Source organism: Salmo trutta, chromosome 20 (genome assembly GCF_901001165.1).
Source record: "Salmo trutta chromosome 20, fSalTru1.1, whole genome shotgun sequence".
In the NCBI taxonomy this organism is placed as follows: Eukaryota; Metazoa; Chordata; class Actinopteri; order Salmoniformes; family Salmonidae; genus Salmo; species Salmo trutta.
The window spans coordinates 53,324-76,256 of NC_042976.1; the positions used below are offsets into that span (position 1 = coordinate 53,324).

At 45.8% G+C, this 22,933-nt stretch overlaps 1 protein-coding gene across 2 annotated transcripts in view; it reads right to left on the reverse strand.

The window, feature by feature from the left end:
* LOC115155374 (speckle-type POZ protein-like A) overlaps positions 1–22,933 on the reverse strand; it is a 96,863-nt gene that overhangs the window by 34,595 nt on the left and 39,335 nt on the right. For both annotated transcript variants that reach the window (XM_029701934.1, XM_029701933.1), the window contains exons 2-5: positions 18,822–18,942; positions 10,271–10,392; positions 9,928–10,079; positions 9,669–9,796 (exon numbers count right to left, since the gene is read on the reverse strand). In XM_029701934.1, the coding sequence (XP_029557794.1) occupies positions 9,669–9,796; positions 9,928–10,079; positions 10,271–10,392; positions 18,822–18,899 (480 nt within the window). In that variant the 5' untranslated portion in view covers positions 18,900–18,942. The remainder of the gene's footprint in view (positions 1–9,668; positions 9,797–9,927; positions 10,080–10,270; positions 10,393–18,821; positions 18,943–22,933) is intronic.

Genomic DNA, 22,933 nt, shown 5'->3' on the forward strand with positions numbered 1-22,933 from the left:
ACAACACCCCCTTAACCAGACCCAGACAACAGTCCAGCACAACAACACCCCCTTAACCAGACCCAGACAACAACACCCCCTTAACCAGACCCAGACAACAGTCCAGCACAACAACACCCCTTTAACCAGACCCAGACAACACAACAACACCCCCTTAACCAGACCCAGACAACAGTCCAGCACAACAACACCCCCTTAACCAGACCCAGACAACACAACAACACCCCCTCAACCAGACCCAGACAACAGTCCAGCACAACAACACCCCCTTAACCTGACCCCCCCCCCGTCAGCCCCCCTGATAGCCCTCCTGACCCCCCCCCACCCACTGAGGACAAACACAAGACACAGATTGTAAACCTTATGGACTCAAATGGGAAACATATACAATACCATTTTTTTTTTACCAAACACAGTGTGTCTAAACTCTGTTGTCCAAACACCCAGCCCACCCTAGACCTTCTGTCTGAGGACCAACTAGGGTCACCCAGCGCCCTAGACCTTCTGTCTGAGGACCAATTAGGTTCACCCAGCCCACCCTAGACCTTCTGTCTGAGGACCAACTAGGGTCACCCAGCGCCCTAGACCTTCTGTCTGAGGACCAACTAGGTTCACCCAGCCCACCCTAGACCTTCTGTCTGAGGACCAACTAGGGTCACCCAGCGCCCTAGACCTTCTGTCTGAGGACCAACTAGGGTCACCCAGCCCACCCTAGACCTTCTGTCTGAGGACCAACTAGGGTCACCCAGCGCCCTAGACCTTCTGTCTGAGGACCAACTAGGGTCACCCAGCCCACCCTAGACCTTCTGTCTGAGGACCAACTAGGGTCACCCAGCGCCCCCTAGACCTTCTGTCTGAGGACCAACTAGGTTCACCCAGCGCCCTAGACCTTCTGTCTGAGGACCAACTAGGGTCACCCAGCGCCCTAGACCTTCTGTCTGAGGACCAACTAGGGTCACCCAGCGCCCTAGACCTTCTGTCTGAGGACCAACTAGGGTCACCCAGCCCACCCTAGACCTTCTGTCTGAGGACCAACTAGGGTCACCCAGCGCCCTAGACCTTCTGTCTGAGGACCAACTAGGGTCACCCAGTGCCCCCTAGACCTTCTGTCTGAGGACCAACTAGGGTCACCCAGTGCCCTAGACCTTCTGTCTGAGGACCAACTAGGGTCACCCAGCGCGCCCTAGACCTTCTGTCTGAGGACCAACTAGGGTCACCCAGCCCACCCTAGACCTTCTGTCTGAGGACCAACTAGGGTCACCCAGCGCGCCCTAGACCTTCTGTCTGAGGACCAACTAGGTTCACCCAGCACGCCCTAGACCTTCTGTCTGAGGACCAACTAGGGTCACCCAGCCACATAATAATACACACAGTGTCTAAACTCTAGTGTCCAAACGCGAGTATTTCCTGTGACTGTGTCTCAAAACCTAATGTCTACCTGGCCCACCACTCCACTCCGGACTTGAACAGCTCTTACGACCAGGTCCACCTTTACAAGGCAGCAGAGCCCACCTATACAAGGCAGCAGAGCCCACCTATACAAGGCAGCAGTGCCCACCTATACAAGGCAGCAGTGCCCACCTATACAAGGCAGCAGAGCCCACCTATACAAGGCAGCAGTGCCCACCTATACAAGGCAGCAGTGCCCACCTATACAAGGCAGCAGTGCCCACCTATACAAGGCAGCAGTGCCCACCTATACAAGGCAGCAGTGCCCACCTTCACCCTCAACCACGGCCCCATAACCTCACACAGGAGCAAAAGATCAATAGACACCCCCCCAGCCGGACCTGCAGGGCCCCCCCCCCCCCCCGGACCTGCAGGACCCCCCCCCCCCCTCTTTATTTAACCAGGTAGGCTAGTTGAGAACAAGTTCTCATTTACAACCGCGACCTGGCCAAGATAAAGCATAGCAATTCGACACAAACAACAACACAGAGTTACACTTGGAATAAACAAAACATACAGTCAATAATACAGTAGAACAAAAGAAAACAAATAGTATATATACAGTGAGTGCAAATGAGGTAAGTTAAGGCAATAAATAGGCCATGGTGGCGAAGTAATTACAATATAGCAATTAAACACTGGAATGGTAGATGTGCAGAAGATGAATGTCCAAGTAGAGATACTGGGGTGCAAAGGAGCAAGATAAATAAATAAATACAGTATTGGGATGAGGTAGGTAGATAGATGGGCTGTTTACAGATGGGCTATGTACAGGTGCAGTGATCTGTGAGCTGCTCTGACAGCTGGTGCTTAAAGCTAGTGAGGGAGATATGAGTCTCCAGCTTCAGATATTTTTGCAGTTCGTTCCAGTCATTGGCAGTAGAGAACTGGAAGGAAAGGCGGCCAAAGAAGGAAATGGCTTTGGGGGTGACCAGTGAGATATACCTGCTGGAGCGTGTGCTACGGGTGGGTGCTGCTATGGTGACCAGTGAGCTGAGATAAGGTGGGGCTTTACCTAGAAAAGACTTATAGATGACCTGGAGCCAGTGGGTTTGGCGACGAATATGAAGCGAGGGCCAACCAACGAGAGCATACAGGTCGATGTGGTTGGTAGTGTATGGGGCTTTGGTGACAAAACGGATGGCACTGTGATAGACTGCATCCAGTTTGCTGAGTAGAGTGTTGGAGGATATTTTATAGATGACATCACTGAAGTCAAGGATTGGTAGGATGGTCAGTTTTACGAGGGTATATTTGGCAGCATGAGTGAAGGATGCTTTGTTGCGATATAGGAAGCCGATTCTAGATTTAATTTTGGATTGGAGATGCTTAATGTGAGTCTGGAAGGAGAGTTTACAGTCAAACCAGACACCTAGGTATTTGTAGTTGTCCACGTATTCAAAGTCAGAGCCATCCAGAGTAGTGATGCTGGACGGGTGAGCAGGTGCGGGCAGCGATCGATTGAATAGCATGCATTTAGTTTTCCTTGCGTTTTAAGAGCAGTTGGAGGCCACGGAAGGAGAGTTGTATGGCATTGAAGCTCGTCTGGAGGTTAGTTAACACAGTGTCCAAAGAGGGGCCAGAAGTATACAGAATTGTGATACAGTGAATTATAAGTGAAATAATCTGTATGTAAACAATTGTTGGAAAAATGACTAGTGTCATGCACACAGTGGATGTCCTAACCGACTTGCCAAAACTATAGTTTGTTACTTGTGTCATGCACAAAGTAGATGTCCTAACTGACTTGCCAAAACTATAGTTTAACAAGAAATTTGTGGAGTGGTTGAAAAAGGAGTTTTAATGACTCCAACCTAAGTGAATGTAAACTTCCGACTTCAACTGTACATAGTGCTCAATGGTAGGCTTCGAGGGGACTCCTACAGTAGGTACACCTATAGCTCATCAGTAGACTACTTTATCACGGACCTCAACCCAGTCTCTCAGAGCGTTCACAGTCAGCCCACTGATATCAGATCACAGCAAAATCACAGTCTACTTTTGTATTTGTATTTATTATGGATCCCCATTAGGGGGGGCTCCCGAGTGGCGCAGCGGTCTAAGGAATTGCATCTCAGTGCCAGAGGGTTCGATTCCAGGCTGTATCACAACCGGCCGTGATTTAGAGTCACATAGGAGCGGCGCACAATTGGCCCAGCGTCGTCCGGGTTAGGGTTTGGCCGGTGTAGGCCGTCATCGTAAATAAGAATTGTTTTTAACTAAATTGCCTTGTTAAGTAAAGGTTCAATAAAAAATCAATTCTTCCTGTGGTTTATTATGGATCCCCATTAGTTCCTGCCAAGGCAGCAGCTACTCTTCCTGGGGTTTATTATGAATCCCCATTAGTTCCTGCCAAGGCAGCAGCTACTCTTCCTGGGGTTTATTATGGATCCCCATTAGTTCCTGCCAAGGCAGCAGCTACTCTTCCTGGGGTTTATTATGGATCCCCATTAGTTCCTGTCAAGGCAGCAGCTACTCTTCCTGGGGTTTATTATGGATCCCCATTAGTTCCTGCCAAGGAAGCAGCTACTCTTCCTGTGGTTTATTATGGATCCCCATTAGTTCCTGCCGAGGCAACAGCTACTCTTCCTGGGGTTTATTATGGATCCCCATTAGTTCCTGCCAAGGAAGCAGCTACTCTTCCTGTGGTCCAGCAAAATTAAGGCAGTTTATACAATTTTAAAAACATTACAATACATTCACAGATTTCAAAACACACTGTGTGCCCTCATGCCCCAACTCCACCACTACCACATATCTACAGTACTGAATCCATGTGTACGTGTGGGTATAGTGCATATGTTATCGTGTGTGTGTATGCATGTGTCATTGGCTATGTTTGAGTTGCTTAACAGTCCCCGCTGTTCCAGGTGTTTTTTTTTAATCAGTTTTTATCTGATTCTACTGTTTGCGTCACTTACTTGATGTGGAATAGAGTTCCATGTAGTCATGGCTCTATGTAGTACTGTGTGCCTCCCATAGTCTGTTCTGGACTTGGGGACTGTGAAGAGACCTCTGGTGGCATGTCTTGTGGGGTATGCATGGGTGTCCGAGCTGTGTGCCAGTAGTTCAGACAGCTCTGTGCATTCAACACGTCAATACCTCTCATAAATACAAGTAGTGATGAAGTCAATCTCTCCTTCACTTTGAGCCAGGATAGGTTGGCATGCATATTAATATTAGCTCTCTGTGTACATCCAAGGGCCAGCTGTGCTGCCTTGTTCTGAGCCAATTGCAATTTTCCTAAGTCCCTTTTTGTGGCACCTGACCACACGACTGAACAGTTGTCTAGGTGCGACAAAACTAGGGCCTGTAGGACCTGCCTTGTTGATAGTGTTGTTAAGAAGGTAGAAACTAGGGCCTGTAGGACCTGCCTTGTTGATAGTGTTGTTAAGAAGGTAGAAACTAGGGCCTGTAGGACCTGCCTTGTTGATAGTGTTGTTAAGAAGGCAGAGTAATGCTTTATTATGGACAGACTTCTTCCCATCTTAGCTACTGTTGTATCAATATGTTTTGACCATGACAGTTTACAATCCAGGGTTACAGCAAGCAGTTTAATCTCTTCAACTTGCTCAATTTCCACATTATTCATTACAAGATTGAGGTTTTGTGAATGATTTGTCTCAAATGCTTTTAGTTTTAGAAATATTTCGGACTAACTGATTCCTTGCCACCCACTCTGAAACTAACTGCAAATCTTTGTTAAGTGTTGCAGTAATTTCAGTCGCTGTAGTAGCTGGCTGTACTCAAAGCCAGTGGCATGTCATTAGTAAAGATTTTAAAAAGTAATGGGCCTAGACAGCTGCCCTGGGGAATTCCTGATACTACCTAGATTATGTTGGAGAGGCTTCCATTAAAGAACCCCCTCTGTGTTCTGTTAGACAGGTAACTCTTTATCCATAATATAACAGGGGATTATAAAGCCAAAACACATACGTTTTTCCAGCAGCAGACTATGATCGATAATGTAAAAAGCTGCACTGAAGTCTAACAAAACATATTTTTATCATCAATTTCTTGAACAGAGCTATGCTCAGCCATGAGGCATCAAAGCCAAAGGAACTGAATAATATTAAGAAATGCTATAGATGAAAGGAAAGTAGTGTGGAAACCTACCAAAAAAACTATTAGGCAACAACAAATTCTATCCCTTTTAGACTTCTTGGACAAGAAAATGCCACTGTAATAGTGAAGGTGTAAACTTGGCAGTAGAGAACCTAAACAGTATATTTGACCTATCAGCTTCAAATCAAATCAAACCTTATGAATTACCTGTTGCACAACATTCGGCGCAGGTGTTGGTAACTGTTTCGCCATACACTTGTGCCGAACGTTGTGCAACAGGCAATTCATAGGCTTACCTAAGTAGTTAGATGGTTTGTCATTAAATGTATTAGATAGACATGGTTCTAATATCCGTACATTATTGACCCGTGACTGACAATTTTGAAGTACGTTAGCTAAAACCGTCTATTTAAGTAGGCAATAGAAAAAAAGCCTGTCTATCATGTTCCTTGATTGGGTAAAGACAAACCGTCACTCCAAAACTAGTGGACCAATGGAGACTCATTGTCTACGCCTCCCTCTAAACCCCGCCCTTCACGTAAAAATAATGCCAAAACTCAAACAGACTGGCAGTGAAAACAAAGAAACAGACATCGAAAGCAAAGATATGAGTAGCGTAAGCAAAAGGTAGTGCATGCAGGCAAGAGCGTAGGCAAAATTTATTCAATAGGTTTGTTTGCAAGGAAAGTTTAACCAAAAACTATTTTTGCATTCGTTTTGAAATATATACACTGCTCAAAAAAATAAAGGGAACACTTAAACAACACAATGTAACTCCAAGTCAATCACACTTCTGTGAAATCAAACTGTCCACTTAGGAAGCAACACTGATTGACAATAAATTTCACATGCTGTTGTGCAAATGGAATAGACAACAGGTGGAAATTATAGGCAATTAGCAAGACACCCCCAATAAAGGAGTGGTTCTGCAGGTGGAGACCACAGACCACTTCTCAGTTCCTATGCTTCCTGGCTGATGTTTTGGTCACTTTTGAATGCTGGCGGTGCTTTCACTCTAGTGGTAGCATGAGACGGAGTCTACAACCCACACAAGTGGCTCAGGTAGTGCAGCTCATCCAGGATGGCACATCAACGCGATCTGTGGCAAGAAGGTTTGCTGTGTCTGTCAGCGTAGTGTCCAGAGCATGGAGGCGCTACCAGGAGACAGGCCAGTACATCAGGAGACGTGGAGGAGGCCGTAGGAGGGCAACAACCCAGCAGCAGGACCACTACCTTTGTGCAAGGAGGAGCAGGAGAAGCACTGCCAGAGCCCTGCAAAATGACCTCCAGCAGGCCACAAATGTGCATGTGTCTGCTCAAACGGTCAGAAACAGACTCCATGAGGGTGGTATGAGGGCCCGACGTCCACAGGTGGGGGTTGTGCTTACAGCCCAACACCGTGCAGGACGTTTGGCATTTGCCAGAGAACACCAAGATTGGCAAATTAGCCACTGGCGCCCTGTGCTCTTCACAGATGAAAGCAGGTTCACACTGAGCACGTGACAGACGTGACAGAGTCTGGAGACGCCGTGGAGAACGTTCTGCTGCCTGCAACATCCTCTAGCATGACCGGTTTGGCGGTGGGTCACTCATGGTGTGGGGTGGCATTTCTTTCTCCATGTGCTCGCCAGAGGTAGCCTGACTGCCATTAGGTACCTCAGGCCCTTGTGAGACCAGAGGCTGGTGCGGTTGGCCCTGGGTTCCTCCTAATGCAAGACAATGCTAGACCTCATGTGGCTGGAGTGTGTCAGCAGTTCCTGCAAGAGGAAGGCATTGATGGTATGGACTGGCCCGCCCGTTCCCCAGACCTGAATCCAATTGAGCACATCTGGGACATCATGTCTCGCTCCATCCACCAACGCCACGTTGCACCACAGACTGTCCAGGAGTTGGCGGATGCTTTAGTCCAGGTCTGGGAGGAGATCCCTCAGGAGACCATCCTCCACCTCATCAGGAGCATGCCCAGGCGTTGTAGGGAGGTCATACAGGTACGTGGAGGCCACACACACTACTGAGCCTTATTTTGACTTGTTTTAAGGACATTACATCAAAGTTGGATCAGCCTGTAGTGTGGTTTTCCACTTTAATTTTGAGTGTGACTCCAAATCCAGACCTCCATGGGTTGATAAATTGGATTTTCATTGATTATTTTTGTGTGATTTTGTTGTCAGCACATTCAACTATGTAAAGAAAAAAGTATTTAATAAGATTATTTATTTCATTCAGATCTAGGATGTGTTGTTTAAGTGTTCCCTTTATTTTTTTGAGCAGTATATTTTTTATCATCTGACATGGAGTTTTGCTCTCGCTTTAAAATTATTTGCTTACAAGTTTTGGGGTTTTGCATTTGATGTCTTATTTTTGTTTACAATTCTATACATTTTGCTTTCGAATGTTTGGTTTTTGATATCCACATCCATTATTTCACCTGTCCTCGAAAATATAATGTTTACATTCTCAACTTTATTTTTCAAGTTCACGATTAATTTTATTTTGAATTCAATACATACAGTGTGAAATTGACCTCATACCATGTAGACTGTGTCAAAGAGCATCTTAAATACCTTCACCCTACACACACACAAAGAACAATGGTGGAACCAGCTTCCCCCTAAAGCTAGGACAGCAGAGTCCCTGTCCATCTTCCCCCTAAAGCTAGGACAGCAGAGACCCTGTCCATCTTCCCCCTAAAGCTAGGACAGCAGAGACCCTGTCCATCTTCCCCCTAAAGCTAGGACAGCAGAGACCCTGTCCATCTTCCCCCTAAACCTAGGACAGCAGAGACCCTGTCCATCTTTCCCCTGAAGCTAGGACAGCAGAGTCCCTGTCCATCTTCCCCCTGAAGCTAGGACAGCAGAGACCCTGTCCATCTTCCCCCTGAAGCTAGGACAGCAGAGTCCCTGTCCATCTTCCCCCTAAAGCTGGGACAGAAGAGTCCCTGCCCATCTTCCCCCTAAAGCTAGGACAGCAGAGTCCCTGTCCATCTTTCCCCTGAAGCTAGGACAGCAGAGTCCCTGTCCATCCTCACCCTGAAGCTTAGACAGCAGAGTCCCTGTCCATCTTCACCCTGAAGCTAGGACAGAAGAGTCCCTGCCCATCTTCCCCCCTGAAGCTAGGACAGCTGAGTCCCTGTCCATCTTCACCCTGAAGCTAGGACAGCAGAGTCCCTGTCCATCTCCCCCTGAAACTAGGACAGCAGAGTCCCTGTCCATCTTCCCCCTAAAGCTAGGACAGCAGAGTCCCTGTCCATCTCCCCCCTGAAACTAGGACAGCAGAGACCCTGTCCATCTTCCCCCCTGAAGCCAGGACAGCAGAGAACCTGTCCATCTTCCCCTAAAGCTAGGACAGCAGAGACCCTGTCCATCTTCCCCCTGAAACTAGGACAGCAGAGTCCCTGCCCATCTTCCCCCTGAAGCTAGGACAGCAGAGACCCTGTCCATCTTCCCCCTAAAGCTGGGACAGAAGAGTCCCTGCCCATCTTCCCCCTAAAGCTAGGACAGCAGAGTCCCTGTCCATCTTTCCCCTGAAGCTAGGACAGCAGAGTCCCTGTCCATCCTCACCCTGAAGCTAGGACAGAAGAGTCCCTGCCCATCTTCCCCCCTGAAGCTAGGACAGCTGAGTCCCTGTCCATCTTCACCCTGAAGCTAGGACAGCAGAGTCCCTGTCCATCTCCCCCTGAAACTAGGACAGCAGAGTCCCTGTCCATCTTCCCCCTAAAGCTAGGACAGCAGAGTCCCTGTCCATCTCCCCCCTGAAACTAGGACAGCAGAGACCCTGTCCATCTTCCCCCCTGAAGCCAGGACAGCAGAGACCCTGTCCATCTTCCCCTAAGGCTAGGACAGCAGAGACCCTGTCCATCTTCCCCCTGAAACTAGGACAGCAGAGTCCCTGCCCATCTTCCCCCTGAAGCTAGGACAGCAGAGACCCTGTCCATCTTCCCCCTAAAGCTGGGACAGAAGAGTCCCTGCCCATCTTCTGAAAACATCTAAAACCCTACCTCTTCAAAGAGTATCTTTCCCCCCTTACCATCTCTGACTCTCCTTACTATGACTGTGATGTGTGTTTGTCCCACCTAGCTATCTGAAGATGAACGCACTAACCGTAAGTCGCTCTGTATAAGTGTCTGCTAAATGACTCAAATGTAAATGTCTTACCTCACAAAACAGGGTGAGTTTGTCATCAGGTAACAGCCCATTGGCTTCATCAAGCAGGAAATCTCTTCTAATAAACTTTTTGAAGCCCCAGTCCTTCCCCTGGACAAACCGATAGGCTCTTTGGCTTTCTGCCGGGAGGAGGAAGAATCCAAAACACACTTAGTTTGTGTCTATAAGACTCTAACTAGGAGAATACAAGTAAATAGTATGTTATTTGAATGATGATTTCCATAAATTAACAGTTATGTCTGTTACTAACCCATAGCTTTAGTCTCTTCTCTTTTAGTGTTCAATAAGGAAAACTTGAACTTTGCTCTGACTTCACTTTTTGGACAACTAACAAGAAGTAAATACAACGACAGATAATCTTTGCTTTCATCATCCAGTCCTTTTGGATTGACTCTCAGACACCTGGGCAGGAAACAGAGGAGGAACAAAACAGAATATTAGTTCAGCGGAGGCTGTATTACTCTAGTCGTTATTCACAAAGAAACAACTGTTGAGATCAAGATGATACTCTTTCTCCTGACTACAAGCATTTTATAAGCAAGTTATAATGAATTGATGACAGTATTAATACAGTAAATGTTAATAAAGTTTACCATTTCATCTTGTCGTTGGGTCCAGAGGAGAAGGTGGAACTCTTTAAAACCTCCCCCATCTCCTCTCTACAGAAACTGAAGTTATTGATGGTCCACATGTAGGAGAACTTGACTACTTTTACCTGAAACAAAAAGGCAACAATCACAATGCTTCCATCCACTTCAAAAGACAGCCTTTCTTTTTAAGTTAGGATCCTGCGACGCAGTTGGCATCAGTTGCTGGGACTGCTAGTCTCTGTCCAGTGATCCTGCAGACCAAGGCCAGGTCTGAGGAGCTATTTGGCGTAGCAGCTATCCCCAGCTAGCGGGGTTGTCTTGACGGTTTGAACGCAGCCCGCAACGCGGTTAGCCATTGTGGATGGGACTGGGGATTGTCCCGGGTTTGTGGCTATCTAGTTCCCTGCTGTTTGTTATTTTCCATCTTCCCTGTGACCTGCCCTGTCTGGAACTGCGAGGAGTAACAGTGTAACCCACGTTGCTACCATGTCAAAGACCAAAGCCGGCGGGAGTACCGTTGAGGACAGTGGTGTCTCTCTATCACACATGAAGGATCTTTTAAACAAACAAAAAGAATTCTACAAGCAGTTGTTACAAACAAGAAAATAGCTTCAAGTGTTTTGTCCAAATACTGGTGGATTCAACTAATAAAAGAATGGACGACCTGACCAGAAAGGTCCAGGACCTGAAGAACAGTTTGCAGTTCTCCCAGGGTCAGCTCAATGAGTTGAAACAGGAGAACAGCAAGATGACAGCAATCTGTAAGTCATTGAGAGAGTTCAAGGGAGAACAACATGGTTGAGGACAAAGTGAGGGAAATGGACCACAGGAAGATTGAGGTGGAACGTGCCTACAGGACTGGAAAACCCACCACCGGCCCAGCTGACAGGCCCAGGCCGATAGTGGTCAAGTTCCTGAGGTTGAAGGACCAGGTAGCTGTTCTGGAAAGAGCCAAGAACTTGAGAGGAACATATATCTTCCTGAAAAAGGACGAGCCTGAAGCTGAAGAGGAAAGAACTGATCTCAGCCATAAAAGCTGCGTGGGGACATTGCTTACATCCGTTATGACAGGCTCATTGTCCACCCTCCCGCCCAGAAGCCTGGAATGGATGAGAGAGCCAAGTCTATGGGTTCATAGCTTCAACTCCGCGGCACACACACACACTTACAGACACCAACTGATTAATGGACTGCTGAATGTATATTTTTTTCTCTTGCTTTGTTTGTTCTTTTCAGTGTTAAGTCTAACTCTGATAAGCTACCCAGGAAAGGGTTGAAAATAGCCCATATTAATATATTTAGCCTTAGAAATAAGGTTCATGAAATCAATAACTTGCTAACATCAGATAACATTCATATATTAGCCGTTTCTGAGACTCACTTAGATCATTCATTTGATGATACAGCAGTAGCAATACAAGGATATAACATCTATAGAAGAGACAGGAATGGTTATGGGGAAGGTTTGCCGTATTTAGCCAGAGCAATATCTCTGGAAATGCTTAGAGAAGATCTTATGTCAAGTATTACTGAAGTGTTGTGGTTGCAGGTTCACATCTAAAGCCTTTTCTTTTGGGGTGTTGCTATGGGCCACCAAGTGCTAACAGTCAGTATCTAAATAATGTGTGTGAAATGCTTGATAGTGTATGTAATGTAAACAGAGAGGTCTACTTTCTTTGGGACCTGAATATTGACTGGTTTTCATCAAGCATTTCGCTCAAGAGGAAGCTTCTCACTGTAACCAGTGCCTGTAATCTGGTTCAGGTTATTAATCAACCTACCAGGGTGTTTACAAACACTACAGGAACAAGATCATCCACATGTATCAATCACATTTTTACTAATACTGTAGAACTTTGTTCTAAAGCTGTATCCGTACCCATTGGATGCAGTGATCACAATATGTGACCTGATTCAGGAAACTAGGCGTATGTCGCAAGTCACGACTTCACAGGGGAGCTGTTTGAACATAAAAAAATGTTTAAATTAAAATGCGTTTTTTTGGGGTAGAAATGCCTTCTCGAACATGTGAACTTTCATGTGCCTTAACATCAAACCTGTGTGCCATCTGTAAATATGAATAAAATTGTTAAATTACGAGCCTACTTGGTTTAGCCACAGAAAAAGTGAGCAACCTTCCCACTAGCCATGATTGGCTGAGATAATGAGTGGGCTGGACATGCCGAGAGATGAGTTTGGATTGGTCCACCATATAGCACGCGTCTGTCTATTGGAGCTGGTCAGTATGTCTAGATAATCGTCTCTAACGCTGCTTTTTTTTTTAGATTGTGTAGTAATACTGCATAAACCTAATGTCAAGTTAAAGTGTACTGTTAGCTAGCTAACGTTAGCTGGCTGGCTTGCTAGCTAACGTTATGTGTTTGCTCTCCACTTTCTGGAGGACAGAGTTTTGAAATCTGTTGAATTCGAGTATGATAGCTAAGGAGATGGAGAAAAAAAACAGTCTGGATTACATCGTCAAACTAAGGCAACCATGCATGGCATCAGACAGGAGACCCGTCCAACCATGCATGGCATCAGACAGAAGACCCGTCCAGTTAAAGTTAAAGTGTACTGTTAGCTAGCTTGCTAACGTTAGCTGGCTGAGTTGGGATTCATTGTTTACCTAGCTAGCTATCTAACTACATTTCTTAACAAAAGACTCTCGTCTTAGTGTGCCAGAGCGCAGAATAACTGATTAATCTTTGAACGCTCAATACCCGTTGAATATGTCCGGTGTCAGTAAACGTCGACAACAAAGCATAATTATATTGTTGCCAGCAGCACAGTTACAGTCACCAACGCTTTGGATAACATGAAAAAAATACAGCTCTGCTAGGACGAGTAAAATGGTCAGAATTGGAGTGTTCTCTCATTATGTGTCTGGAAGTAGCTAGCCAATGTTAGCCAATTAGCTTGGGTGCTTGACTGTAGTTGTGAGGTCAGAGCTTTCGGAACAACCCTACTCATTGGCCAGAGCATCCAGTGTGCGCTCTGAACGCGAAACTACAGATAGAGCGATAGGGCGAGTAATGTTCAGTGAGCTGTTCTCTCTCTCTTAGATGTCTGGAAGTAGCTGGCAAGTTAGTACAGAATGCTCAGATCAACCCGTAAAGAGATGGGTGGGGCTAAGTCTTGAGAGGGTGTGAACAATGCTAAATGGGTGTAGACAAATAAGGGCTCTCCAATAGTAGTACCAAAACATTGAAAGACAGTTTCCTCAAAAGTGAGTTTGCAAGTTGATCAAATAGTGTATAATAGAGCATACAAAGATTTTGATGTGACTCATGTGGATTCTGTTAAAAATATGTGTTGGTCTGATGTGATTAATGAGGAGCATCCAGACGCTGCACTTGATGAATTTATAAAATTGCTTCTTCCAATTATTAATAAACGTGAACCTGTTAAGCAATTGACAGAACTGTTAAGGCTCCATAGGGCAAAAGGAGTGGCTAATAAGTCTGGCTGCACATCTGATTGGCTGACTTATTGCAAACTGAGAAATTATGTGACTAAACTCAACAAAAAGAAGAAGAAACTGTATTATGAAGCCAAGATCAATGATATAAAGAAGGTTTGAAAAAAATTATAAGTACTTTAAATGAAATTATGGGCAGACAGACAAATTCAACTCCATCTTTCATCGAATCAGATGGCTTATTCATCACAAAACCATTTGATGTTGCCAATTATTTTAATGGTTACTTCATTGGCAAAGTGGGCAAACTTAGATAGGAAATGCCAACAAGGAACTGAGGCATCCTATTCATGCATTAAAAAGAACTAATAATGAAAGAAAAGCATTGCAAGTTTGAATTTTGTAAAGTTAGCGTGGGAGAGGTGTACAAATGATTCTTATCGATCAATAATGACAAACCTCCTGGCATTGACAACTTAGATGGAAAGCTACTGAGGATGGTAGCTGACTCTATAGCCACTCCTATCTGTCATATCTTTAATCTGAGACGAGAGGAAAGTCTTTGTCCTCAGGCCTGGAGGGAAGCCAAAGTCATTCCGCTAAGAGAGTGGTAAAGCTGCCTTTACTGGTTCTAACAGCCGACCAATCAGCTTGCTGTGAGCTCTTAGAAAACTGTTGGAATTTTTTTGGGATATGTTATGGCTTTTCAACCTCTGCCATATAGTGGATTCAGAGCTATCTATCAGATAGAACTCAAAGGGTTTTCTTTAATGAAAGCTTCTCTAATGTCAAACATGTAAAGTGTGGTGTACCGCAGGGCAGCTCACTAGGCCCTCTACTCACTGGCATTAAACAAAGTATGTGTGTCCATTTATGCTGATGATTCCATATACGCATCAGCAACCACAGCTAATGAAGTCACTGAAACCCTTAAAGAGTTGCAGTCAGTTTTGAAATGGGTGGCCAGTAATAAACTGGTCCTGAACATCTCTAAAACTAAGAGCATTGTATTTGGTACAAATCATTCCCTAAGTTCTAGACCTCAGCTGAATCTGGTAATGAATGGTGTGGCTGTTGAACAAGTTGAGACTAAATTACTTGGCGTTACCTTAGACTGATTCAATGGTTGTAACGATGGGGAGTAATCTATCTGTCTGTCTGTAATAAAGAGATGCTTTGCTTTTTTGACACCAGACTCCAAAAAGCAAGTCCTGCAGGCTCTAGTTTTGTCTTATCTTGATTATTGTCCAGTTGTGTGGTCGAGTGCTGCAAGGAAAGACCTAATTAAGCTGCAGCTGGCCCAGAACAGAGTGGAACGTCTTGCTCTTCATTGGAATCAGAGTGCTGATATAAATACTATGCATGCCAGTCTCTCTTGGCTAAGAGTTGAGGAGAGACTGACTGCATAACTTCTTCATTTTATAAGAAACATGAATGTGATGAAAATCCCAAATTGTTTGCATAGTCAACTTACACACAGCTCTGACGTACACGTACCCCACCAGACATACCACCAGGGGTCTTTTCATAGTCCACAAATCCAGAACACATTCAAGAAAGCGTACAGTATTACATAGAGCCCTTATTGCACAGAACTCCATTCCATCTCATATTGCTAAAAAAAACTGCAAACCTGGTTTCAAAAAACAGATAAAGCAAGAACTCACAGCATGACACCTCTCCCCTATTTGACCTAGATAGTTCGTGTCTATGTATTGATATGTAGGCTGTGTGTGCCTTTAAACATAAAACAAAAAAATGTAATTCTGTCCTTGAGCTTTTCTTGTCTATTAATGTTCTGTATTATGTCATGTTTTGTGCTTTGTGTGAACCCCAGGAAGAGTAGCTGCTGCTTTTGCTACAGCTAATGAGGATCCTAATAAAATACCTAATACTAAAATCAAAACATCCAATATAGAAATTGAAAAAAATATGAGGACAATATGAGGACAAACCAGAAATGTTTGGTGATCGGAGCTAGTGAACTAATCTTCACAGATTTCTGTCATGTCTGAGAGCATACAGCGACTGCAGAAAGTATTCACACCTGTGTTACAGCCTGAAGTCAAAACGTATATAATATATTTTTTGCCCTACAATTCTACACACAATACCCCATTTATCTCAATCTTTTCATTCAAAGACTCAATCATGGAAACTCTTACTGACACTTGTGGCTGCTTCGCGGGATATATTGTTGTCTCTACCTTCTTGCCCTTTGTGCTGTTGTCTGGGCCCAATAATGTTTGTACGCTGTTTTGTCCTGCTACCATGTTGTGCTGCTGCCATGTTGTTGTCATGTTGTGTTGCTACCATGTTGTTGTTGTCGTCTTAGGTCTCTCTTTATGTGGTGTTGTGTTGTCTCTTGCCGTGATGTGCATTTTGTCCTATATTTATATTTTATTTATTTTTAATCCCAGCCCCCGTCCCCGCAGGAGGCCTTTTGCCTTCTAGTAGGCCGTCATTGTAAATGACAATTTGTTCTTAACTGACTTGCCTAGTTAGATAAAGGTTACATAAAATAAAATACAAATAATGACAAAGTGAAAACAATGTTTTTAGACATTTTTGCTAATTCATTTTAAATGAAATACAGAAATTAATTTACACAAGTATTGACACCCCTGAGTCATACATGTTAGAAACACCTTTGGCAGTGATCACAGCTGTGAGTCTTTCTGGGTAAGTCTCTAAGAGCTTTTCACACTTGGATTGTACAACATTTGCACATTATTCTTTTTGAAATTATTCAAGGTCTGTCAAGTTGATTGTTGATCATTGCTAGACAGCCATTTGCAAGTCTTGCCATAGATTTTCAAGCCAATTTAATTAAAAACTGTAACTATGCCACTCAGGAACATTCACTGTCTTCTTGGTATGCAACTCAGCATAGATTTGGCCTTGTGTTTTAGGTTATTATCCTGCTGAAAGGTCAATTCATTTTCCAGTGTCTGGTGGGAAAGCAAACTGAACCAGGGTTTCCTCTAGGATTTTGTCTGTGCTTAGCTCCATTCCATTTCATTTCACTTTATCCTCAAAAACTCCCCAGTACTTAACGATTACAAACATACCCATAACAGAATGCAGCCACCACTATGCTTGAAAATATGGAGAGTGGTACTCATTAATGTGTTGTATTGGATTTTCCCCAAACATAACACTTTGTATTCAGGACAAAAATGTAATTTGCTTTGCCACATTTTTTGCAGTATTACTTTAGTGCCTTATTGCAAACAGGATGCATGTTTTGGAATATTTGCATTCTGTACAGGTTTCCTCTTTTACACTGTAAATTAGGTTAGTATTGTTGAGTAACTCCAATGTTGTTGATCCTCCCTCAGTTTTCTCCTATCACAGCCATTGGACTCTGTAACTGTTTTAATCCTTAAAAACCTCTCTGGGATAGGGTCTAGTTTCCTGAATTTCCGCCTGTCTGACGTGCCCAAAGTAAACTGCCTGTTACTCAGGCCCAGAAGCTAGGATATGCATATAATTGGTAGCATTGGATAGAAAACACTTTGAAGTTTCTAAAAATTTTAAAATAATGTCTGTGAGTATAACAGAATTGATATGGCAGGCAAAACTCAGAAGAAAATCCAAACAACATTATTTGGGGGGGGGGAGCTCCCAGGCTCTTTCAATCCAAAGGTATTGCTCATATATATTTCCGTCTCCCAATTGCAGTAGCTATGGCTTCCACTAGATGTCAACAGTCTTTATACAAGGTTTCAGGCTTGCTTCTTGAAAAACTAACAAGTAATTTGAGTTTTTCTGAAGGTAACTCCATAAGAAAAGTAGTCTTTCAGCGTGCGTGAATGAGGGTGCGCTCTTCATTATTTTCCTTTCCTATTGAAAATACTACTTTCCGTATGAAATATTATAGTTTATTTACATTTTGGAGTACCTGAGGATTAATTAGAAATGTCGATTGACTTGTTTGGACGAAGTTTACCGTAGATTTTTGGATTCCTTTGTCTGCATGCTGAACAAGTGGATTACTGAAATCAATGGCGCCAACTAAACAGACTTTTTGGGATATAAAGAAGGACTTTATCAAACAAAACAACCATTAATTGTGTAGCTGGGACCCTTGGGATTGCAAACAGAGGAAGATCTTCAAAGGTAAGTGATTTATTTCATCGCTATTTGTGATTTTGTGAAGCCTGTGCTGGTTGAAAAATATGTTGATGTGGGGCGCCGTCCTCAGACAATCGCATGGTATGCTTTCGCCGTAAAGCCTTTTTGAAATCTGACAAAGCAGTTAGATGAACAAGAAGTTAAGCTTTTAAATGATATAAGACACTTGTATGTTCATGAATGTTTAATATTACAAATATTTATTTGAATTGCGCGCACTCCAAATTCACAGCTAGCGGGACGCCTATCCTATTAAGAGTCTAGCATTACTGCTATTAGCCCATAGAAGCGCATTGATTAACTAATTCATACATGGAAAAAGTTCAATAAATGAAGGAAGTTTATTTTAATATCTGTCTTATATCTGAGAGATACAGTGCATTTGGAAAGTATTTAGACCCCTTGACTTTTTCAACAAAGTACCGAGTAAAAGGTCTGAATACCTATGTAAATGTGATATCAGAACAGCCTACCTTCAGACGAGTCTTGTGAGGCGTGGACACTAATTAGATTTCCACGGGGTGCGGACAATTCATTAATTAATAAGACCACACTCAAAGGGATATTCAATGTCAGATTTTTTTTTTTTACCCATCTACCAATAGGTGCCCTTCTTTGCGAGGCATTGGAAAACATCCCTGGTCTTTGTGGTTGAATCTGTATTTGAAATTCACTGCTCGACTGAGGGACCTTACAGATACATTGTATGTGTGGGGTACAGAGATGAGGTAGTCATTTAAAAAAATCAAGGTAAACACTATTATTGAACATGGAATGAGTCCATGCAACTTATTATGTGACTTGTTAAGTACATTTTCACTCCTGAACTTATTTAGGCTTCAAAGGGGTTGAATACTTATTGACTCAGCTTTTAATTTTTAATTAACTTGTAAAAATGTTTAAAAACATAATTCCACTTTATAATTCTAGTGGGTGTGAATACTTTCTTTAGGCACTAGATGTTGATGATGGAGAGACAGTGGACAGACACACACCTACCTGTGTGTAACACCAGCTCTCTGCCACAGGTCCAGTAGACATGTCCCCTGGTGGAGGAGGGGTAGGAACCCGTGACATGGCCAGCTTCCCCTTCAGCAGCAGCTTTAACACTTAACCTTTCCTACAGGGGAGCAGAGGAGCGGTTAGGCCTAATAAACAACCTTCTAAACCCAACATCAGACTGGCACTGGGCCATCAGCACTCCATTACCACATCAGATGACAAGTCACAACATTCTACTGAAACCAGGTTAGAGGTTAAGGAACATGGTTTGTAGAGGGGAAGGGGAGAGAGAGAGATGGGGAAGAGGAGAGAGAGGGGGGAAGGGGAGAGAGAGAGGGAGGAAGGGGAGAGAGAGAGGGGGAAGGGGAGAGAGAGAGGGGGATGGGGAGGAGAGGGGGGGAAGGGGAGAGAGAGGGGGGAAGGGGAGAGAGAGGGGGGAAGGGGAGAGAGAGGGGGGAAGGGGAGAGAGAGGGGGGAAGGGGAGAGAGAGATGAGGAGAGAGAGAGAGAGGGGGAAGGGGAGAGAGATGGGGAAGAGGAGGGAGAGAGATGGGGAAGAGGAGAGAGGGGGGAGGGAATAGAGAGGGGGGAAAAGGGGGAGAGAGAGAGGGGGGAAGGGGAGAGAGGGGGGGAAGGGGAGAGAGAGAGGGGGAAGGGGCGAGAGAGGGGGAAGGGGAGAGAGATGGGGAAGAGGAGGGAGAGAGAGATGGGGAAGAGGAGAGAGGGGGGAGGGAAGAGAGAGGGGGGAAGGGGAGGGGGGGAAGGGGAGAGAGAGATGGGGAAGGGAAGGGAGAGAGAGGGGGGAAGGGGAGAGAGAGAAGGGGAAGGGTAGAGAGAGAGGGGGAAGGGGAGAGAGGGGGGGAAGGGGAGAGACAGAGGGGGAAGGGAAGAGCGAGACGGGGGAAGGGGAGAGAGAGAAGGGGAAGGGGAGAGTGTGAGAGGGGGAAGGGGAGAGAGAGAGGGGGGGAAGGGGAGAGAGAGAGAGGGGGAAGGGGAGAGTGTGAGAGGGGGAAGGGGAGAGAGAGAGGGGGGAAGGGGAGAGAGAGAGGGGGAAGGGGAGAGTGTGAGAGGGGGAAGGGGAGAGAGAGAGGGGGGAAGGGGAGAGAGAGAGGGGGAAGGGGAGAGAGAGAGATAGAGGGGGGAAGGGGAGAGAGAGAGAGGGGTGAAGGGGAGAGAGAGAGGGGGGGAAGGGGAGAGAGAGAGAGGGGGAAGGGGAGGGGGAAGGGGAGAGAGAGGGGGGAAGGGGAGAGAGGGGGGGAAGGGGAGAGAGCGAGAGGGGGAAGGGGAGAGAGAGAGACAGGGGGAAGGGGAGAGAGAGAGAGACAGGGGGAAGGGGAGAGAGGGGGAAGGGGAGAGAGAGAGAGGGGGGGAAGGGGAGAGAGAGAGGGGGGAAGGGGAGAGAGAGAGGGGGAAGGGGAAAGAGAGAGGGGGAAGGGGCGAGAGAGGGGGAAGGGGAGAGAGATGGGGAAGGGGAGAGAGAGAGGGGGGAATCGGGAGAGAGAGAGGGGGAAGGGGAGAGAGAGAGGGGGGAAGGGGGAGGAGAGAGAGAGGGGGAAGGGGAGAGAGAGGGGGAAGGGGAGAGAGAGAGGGGGGAATCGGGAGAGAGAGAGGGGGAAGGGGAGAGAGAGAGGGGGGAAGGGGGAGAGAGAGAGGGGAAGGGGAGAGAGAGGGGGAAGGGGAGAGAGAGGGGGAAGGGGAGAGAGAGAGGGGGGAAGGGGGAGAGAGAGAGGGGGAAGGGGAGGAGAGAGAGAGGGGGAAGGGGAGCAAAATCCCAATCTACTTGAACGGAGCTATAATCAACCATGAGGCATCGAAGCCAAACAAACTGTTAAGAAATGATATAGATGGAAGGTGCAGAAACCAAAAAACTATAGGCCAAGAACAAATACAATCCCTCCTAGACAACTTCCTGGACAAAATGTTTCCTTGCAATAGTGAAGGTGTAAACTCAGCAGTAGGAAGCCTGAAAATATATTTGACCTATCAGCTAACTAAATTTTAATTCCAGCAGAAAACCTGAGACTTTAATTTTATTTTTATTGAAGCTTTATTTAACTAGGCAAGTCAGTTAAGAACAAATTCTTATTTACAATGATGGCCCACCAAAAGGCCTCTTGCGGGGCTGGGGGCTGGGATTATTTATATATATATATATATATATATATATGACAAAACACACATCACGAAAAGAGAGACAACACTACATAAAGAGTGTAGTGTTGTAGACACGGAGCCCCACCGATCCATCACGACTGGACTGCCGACGTGATCGGCCGATGTGTTCTCAACAGGCTAATCTGTTACGATGTCGCCGCAGAACCATCTACTAGCCCCGGCCCGCTAGCTTTCTGAACGCCGTGTCCCCTGCTCGCCCAGCGTAGTAGTGACCACCGAACAGCACCCTGACTCACCTATTGCTGCTCTTTTGACCCTATAATCACTCAGCTACACAACTGATGCCCCCTGGACTATCTCAATAACACGGTACCTCATTTTGTTTACCTGTCGGCCCCCAGCCTCGAACTCAGGTCCTGTATGCACCTAACTGACCCGCTCTGCCCATTCATCGCCATTTACCCGTTGTTTTCTTAGCTCTCCTGATCAACACCTTTGATTGCTTTATGCCTCTCTCTAATGTCAATATGCCTTGTCTACTGCTGTCTTGGCTTGTCCTTATTGTTTTATTTCACTGTAGAGCCCTCAGTCCTGCTCAACATGCCGTGTGGCTCAGTTGGTAGAGCATGGTGTTTGCAACGCCAGGGTTGTGGGTTCGATTCCCACGGGGAACCAGTACGGGAAAAATCATTTTTATGAAATGCATGCATTCAGTTAAGTCGCTCTTATCCAGAGCTACTGTAAGTCGCTCTGGATAAGAGCGTCTGCTAAATGACTAAAATGTAAATGTAAAATGTTAGATAGCTCTTTTGTCCCACCCCACGCACATGCAGACCTCACCTGGCTTAACTGGTGCCTCCAAAGACGAAACCTCTCTAATCGTCACTCAACGCCTAATTTTACCGCCACTGTACTCACATCCTACCATTCCTTTGTCTGTGCATTATGCATTGAATCTATTCTTCTGCTCCCAGAAACCTGCTCCTTTACTCTCTGTTCCGAATGCACTAGAAGACCAGTTCTTATAGCCTTTAGCCGTACCCTTACCCTGCTCCTCCTCTGTTCCTCTGGTGATGTAGGGGTTAACCCAGGCCCTGTAGCCCCCAGTTCCACTCCTATTGTCACGCCCTGACCAGGTGAACTCTTCTATTTTGGTCAGGGTGTGGCATTTTTATAGTCTATTTTCTATGTTTTGGTATAGCCTTGCTTTGGGGTGTATTTCTATGTTGGGTTATGTCGATTCCCAATCAGAGACAGCTGTCGCTAGTTGCCTCTGATTGGGGAATCATATTTAAGTTCCTTTTCCCCCCACGATGTTTGTGGGTTGTTGTCTCTTTTTGTTGGAGCAGTAACGATACGTTTATGCTCTGTTTTGACCGTGTTATTTCAGTCTGTAATAAATAACATGTGTTCGCTCCCAGCTGCGCCTTGGTCCACTTCTTCCTTCCTGCACGACGATCGTTACAGAACAACCCACCAAACCAGGACCAAGCAGCAGAGGAACGAAGGGGAAGGATGGACATGGGCCGAGTTAAGGAGGAGCATTTCCAGGGCGATGGAAGAGTTTAGGGAGACCGAGAGGCATCCCCAATCATTTTTTAGGGGGGGGGCACAAGGGCTGTTTGACGGGGCAGGAGCTGCCCGCCAGTCAACAGTCGTCGGAGCTGCCCGCCAGTCAACAGTCGTCGGAGCTGCCCGCCAGTCAACAGTCGTCGGAGCTGCCCGCCAGTCAACAGTCGTCGGAGCTGCCCGCCAGTCAACAGTCGTCGGAGCTGCCCGTCAGTCAACAGTCGCCGGAGTGGTCAGACTGCGCTGAACTGCCGGAGTGGCCAGACTGCGCTGAACTGCCGGAGTGGCCAGACTGCGCTGAACTGCCGGAGTGGCCAGACTGCGCTGAACTGCCGGAGTGGCCAGACTGCGCTGAACTGCCGGAGTGGCCAGACTGCCCAGACTGTCCCGAGCTGCCAGGCGTCCCCAGTCCAGTCCGGCCCGTCC